This window comes from Chiloscyllium punctatum, unplaced genomic scaffold (assembly GCF_047496795.1).
Source record: "Chiloscyllium punctatum isolate Juve2018m unplaced genomic scaffold, sChiPun1.3 scaffold_700, whole genome shotgun sequence".
Taxonomy (NCBI): Eukaryota; Metazoa; Chordata; class Chondrichthyes; order Orectolobiformes; family Hemiscylliidae; genus Chiloscyllium; species Chiloscyllium punctatum.
Genome location: NW_027310434.1, coordinates 27,589 through 32,588, shown reverse-complemented (window position 1 = coordinate 32,588; position 5,000 = coordinate 27,589). Strand labels below are relative to the sequence as shown.

Below are 5,000 nucleotides of genomic sequence, written 5' to 3'. Positions count from 1 at the left end.
AGACGGGGGGAGAGAGAGACGGGGGGAGAGAGAGACGGGGGGAGAGAGAGACGGGGGAGAGAGAGAGACGGGGGAGAGAGAGACGGGGGGAGAGAGAGACGGGGGGAGAGAGAGACGGGGGGAGAGAGAGACGGGGGGAGAGAGAGACGGGGGGAAGAGAGACGGGGGAGAGAGAGACGGGGGGAGAGAGAGACGGGGGGAGAGAGAGACGGGGGGAGAGAGAGACGGGGGGAGAGAGAGACGGGGGGGAGAGAGAGACGGGGGGAGAGAGAGACGGGGGGAGAGAGAGACGGGGGGAGAGAGAGACGGGGGGAGAGAGAGACGGGGGAGAGAGAGACGGGGGGAGAGAGAGACGGGGGGGAGAGAGAGACGGGGGAGAGAGAGACGGGGGGAGAGAGAGACGGGGGGGAGAGAGAGACGGGGGGGAGAGAGAGACGGGGGGAGAGAGAGACGGGGGAGAGAGAGACGGGGGGGAGAGAGAGACGGGGGGGGAGAGAGAGACGGGGAGAGGGAGAGAGAGACGGGGGAGAGAGAGACGGGGGGAGAGAGAGACGGGGGAGAGAGAGACGGGGGGAGAGAGAGACGGGGGAGAGAGAGACGGGGGGGAGAGAGAGACGGGGGGGGAGGGGAGAGAGAGAACGGGGGGGAGAGAGAGACGGGGGAGAGAGAGACGGGGGGAGAGAGAGACGGGGGGAGAGAGAGACGGGGGGAGAGAGAGACGGGGGGATGAGAGAGACGGGGGGAGAGAGAGACGGGGGGAGAGAGAGACGGGGGGAGAGAGAGACGGGGGGGGAGGAGAGAGAGACGGGGGGAGAGAGAGACGGGGGGAGAGAGAGACGGGGGAGAGAGAGACGGGGGAGAGAGAGACGGGGGGAGAGAGAGACGGGGGGAGAGAGAGACGGGGGGGAGAGAGAGACGGGGGAGAGAGAGACGGGGGGAGAGAGAGACGGGGGGAGAGAGAGACGGGGGGAGAGAGAGACGGGGGGAGAGAGAGACGGGGGGAGAGAGAGACGGGGGGAGAGAGAGACGGGGGGAGAGAGAGACGGGGGGAGAGAGAGACGGGGGGAGAGAGAGAGACGGGGGGAGAGAGAGACGGGGGGAGAGAGAGACGGGGGGAGAGAGAGACGGGGGGAGAGAGAGACGGGGGGAGAGAGAGACAGGGGGGAGAGAGAGACGGGGGGAGAGAGAGACGGGGGGAGAGAGAGACCGGGGGGAGAGAGAGACGGGGGGAGAGAGTGACGGGGGAGAGAGAGACGGGGGGAGAGAGAGACGGGGGGAGAGAGAGACGGGGGGAGAGAGAGACGGGGGGAGAGAGAGACGGGGGGAGAGAGAGACGGGGGGAGAGAGAGACGGGGGGAGAGAGAGACGGGGGGAGAGAGAGACGGGGGGAGAGAGAGACGGGGGGGAGAGAGAGACGGGGGGAGAGAGAGACGGGGGGAGAGAGAGACGGGGGGAGAGAGAGACGGGGGAGAGAGAGACGGGGGGAGAGAGAGACGGGGGGAGAGAGAGACGGGGGGAGAGAGAGACGGGGGGAGAGAGAGACGGGGGGAGAGAGAGACGGGGGGGAGAGAGAGACGGGGGGAGAGAGAGACGGGGGGAGAGAGAGACGGGGGGAGAGAGAGACGGGGGGAGAGAGAGACGGGGGGAGAGAGAGACGGGGGGAGAGAGAGACGGGGGGAGAGATGAGACGGGGGGAGAGAGAGACGGGGGGAGAGAGAGACGGGGGGAGAGAGAGACGGGGGGAGAGAGAGACGGGGGGAGAGAGAGACGGGGGGAGAGAGAGACGGGGGGAGAGAGAGACGGGGGAGAGAGAGACGGGGGGGAGAGAGAGACTGGGGGAGAGAGAGACGGGGGGAGAGAGAGACGGGGGAGAGAGAGACGGGGGGAGAGAGAGACGGGGGGAGAGAGAGACGGGGGGAGAGAGAGACGGGGGGAGAGAGAGAGACGGGGGGAGAGAGAGACGGGGGGAGAGAGAGACGGGGGGAGAGAGAGACGGGGGGGAGAGAGAGACGGGGGAGAGAGAGACGGGGGGAGAGAGAGACGGGGGGAGAGAGAGACGGGGGGAGAGAGAGACGGGGGGAGAGAGAGACGGGGGGAGAGAGAGACGGGGGGAGAGAGAGACGGGGGGAGAGAGAGACGGGGGGAGAGAGAGACGGGGGGAGAGAGAGACGGGGGGAGAGAGAGACGGGGGGAGAGAGAGACGGGGGGAGAGAGAGACGGGGGGAGAGAGAGACGGGTGGGAGAGAGAGACGGGGGGGAGAGAGAGACGGGGGGAGAGAGAGACGGGGGGAGAGAGAGACGGGGGGAGAGAGAGACGGGGGGAGAGAGAGACGGGGGGAGAGAGAGACGGGGGGAGAGAGAGACGGGGGGGAGAGAGAGACGGGGGGAGAGAGAGAGACGGGGGGGAGAGAGAGACGGGGGGAGAGAGAGACGGGGGGAGAGAGAGACGGGGGGAGAGAGAGACGGGGGGAGAGAGAGACGGGGGGAGAGAGAGACGGGGGGAGAGAGAGACGGGGGGAGAGAGAGACGGGGGGAGAGAGAGACGGGGGGAGAGAGAGACGGGGAGAGAGAGACGGGGGGAAGAGAGAGACGGGGGGAGAGAGAGACGGGGGAGGGGGAGAGAGAGACGGGGGGAGAGAGAGACGGGGGGAGAGAGAGACGGGGGGAGAGAGAGACGGGGGGAGAGAGAGACGGGGGGAGAGAGAGACGGGGGGAGAGAGAGACGGGGGAGAGAGAGACGGGGGGAGAGAGAGACGGGGGGGAGAGAGAGACGGGGGGAGAGAGAGACGGGGGGAGAGAGAGACGGGGGGAGAGAGAGACGGGGGGAGAGAGAGACGGGGGGAGAGAGAGACGGGGGGGAGAGAGAGACGGGGGAGAGAGAGACGGGGGGAGAGAGAGACGGGGGGAGAGAGAGACGGGGGGAGAGAGAGACGGGGGGAGAGAGAGACGGGGGAGAGAGAGACGGGGGGAGAGAGAGACGGGGGGAGAGAGAGACGGGGGGAGAGAGAGACGGGGGGAGAGAGAGACGGGGGGGAGAGAGAGACGGGGGGAGAGAGAGACGGGGGGAGAGAGAGACGGGGGGGAGAGAGAGACGGGGGGAGAGAGAGACGGGGGGAGAGAGAGACGGGGGGAGAGAGAGACGGGGGGGAGAGAGAGACGGGGGGAGAGAGAGACGGGGGGAGAGAGAGACGGGGGGAGAGAGAGACGGGGGGAGAGAGAGACGGGGGGGAGAGAGAGACGGGGGGAGAGAGAGACGGGGGAGGGAGAGAGAGACGGGGGGAGAGAGAGACGGGGGGAGAGAGAGACGGGGGGAGAGAGAGACGGGGGGAGAGAGAGACGGGGGGAGAGAGAGACGGGGGGAGAGAGAGACGGGGGGAGAGAGACGGAGAGAGAGAGAGAGAGAGACGGGGGGAGAGAGGAGGGGTGTGAGAGTGAGAGAGAGAGAGAGAGAGACAGAGAGAGACAGAGAGAGAGAGAGAGAGAGAGAGAGAGACGGGGGAGAGAGAGAGAGAGAGACGGGGTGAGAGTGAGAGAGAGAGATGGCGAAAGTGACGAGTGCGATCACGGAGCCGTGGCGGTGAAGGGGCTCGCGTTAACTGAGCCCCCTCCTCCCACCCTGACACACACCGCCCACTCCCCCACCCCTCCCCAAACCTTGGACACGACGGGGAGCCCCTTCTCTCGTGACTCCTCGAGTGTTCTCGGAGCTGCCCCCCCGTCCAGGGCGAGTGGGGAAGGGAGTGTGGACCCTCACCCTCCCTGACTTGGGCCCTTGTCGATGGTGGGACAGGCCTTTAGGGGTGTGTGGGGGGGGGAAAGAGAGTGAGGACGGGGTGGTTACTCGCTGCGGGATACCCATCCTCTAACCCCACCCCGCCATCCCCCAACACCAGCAGCGGTCAGCTGAAGCGTCGCGTGTTCCGGAGATCCACGTGGGACCCAGAAACCTGCACAGGACTGGGACCTCACACCCCCCCCCCCCCCCCCCTCAAGGCCAGGGAGACTCGGACATGGTGGGGGGGTTTGGCAGGGGCGGGGAGAGGTTCGCCCCATGTCGTTTGTACCCACATCCGAATGAGCACAAACCCCACCCCCCCCACACTCCCGGTTCAAATTCAGATCGCTGTCTCTCCAGTCACATCTCCCACCATCCACCTGGGGAACAGGCTGGAGGAGGAGGAGGGGCTGAATGGCCTCCTGTTCCCGTGTAACAGGCTGGAGGAGGAGGGGGGGCTGAATGGCCTCCTGTTCCTGTGTAACAGGCTGGAGGAGGAGGAGGGGCTGAATGGCCTCCTGTTCCTGTGTAACAGGCTGGAGGAGGAGGAGGGGCTGAATGGCCTCCTGTCCCCGTGTAACAGGCTGGAGGAGGAGGAGGGGCTGAATGGCCTCGTGTTCCTGTGTGATGTCGAGAATGGGATGAGACAGAGAATTGACAGTGATGCCCCTCCGCTGAGACACAGGGTGCTGTACCTTTGCATAGCAGCGCTCCATGTGCTTCAAGGGCCGTCTTGGGGTTAATTGGATGGCCACAAGAAACACAGAAAATTTGGAAATCTGCCTCTTCACTGTCGCCTTCATTCACCTGCCAAAACAGGACAGCACACAACTGGGAGTGACACAGACAGGACTCCACACCGTCCCCAATGGACCCCAAACCCCTTCCCCGATCACTCCCACTCCACACCGTCCCCAATGGACCCCAAACCCCTTCCCCGTTCCCTCCCACTCTACACCGTCCCCAATGGACCCCCAAACCCCTTCCCCCGATCACTCCCACTCTACACCGTCCCCAATGGACCCCAAACCCCTTCCCCGATCACTCCCACTCTACACCGTCCCCAATGGACCCCAAACCCCTTCCCCGTTCCCTCCCGCTCTACACCGTCCCCAATGGACCCCAAACCCCTTCCCCGTTCACTCCCACTCTACACCGTCCCCAATGGCCCCAAACCCCTTCCCCGTTCCCTCCCACTCCTACACCGTCCCCAATGGACCCCAAA

The 5,000-nt window shown here is 66.2% G+C and overlaps 1 protein-coding gene across 1 annotated transcript in view; it reads right to left on the bottom strand.

The window, feature by feature from the left end:
* LOC140473735 (CXXC-type zinc finger protein 1-like) overlaps positions 1 to 5,000 on the bottom strand; it is a gene marked incomplete at its 5' end in the record, with an annotated part of 31,119 nt that overhangs the window by 15,779 nt on the left and 10,340 nt on the right. The window contains 2 exon segments of the mRNA XM_072567633.1: positions 4,471 to 4,500; positions 4,502 to 4,582. Coding sequence (XP_072423734.1) covers positions 4,471 to 4,500; positions 4,502 to 4,582 — 111 coding nt within the window.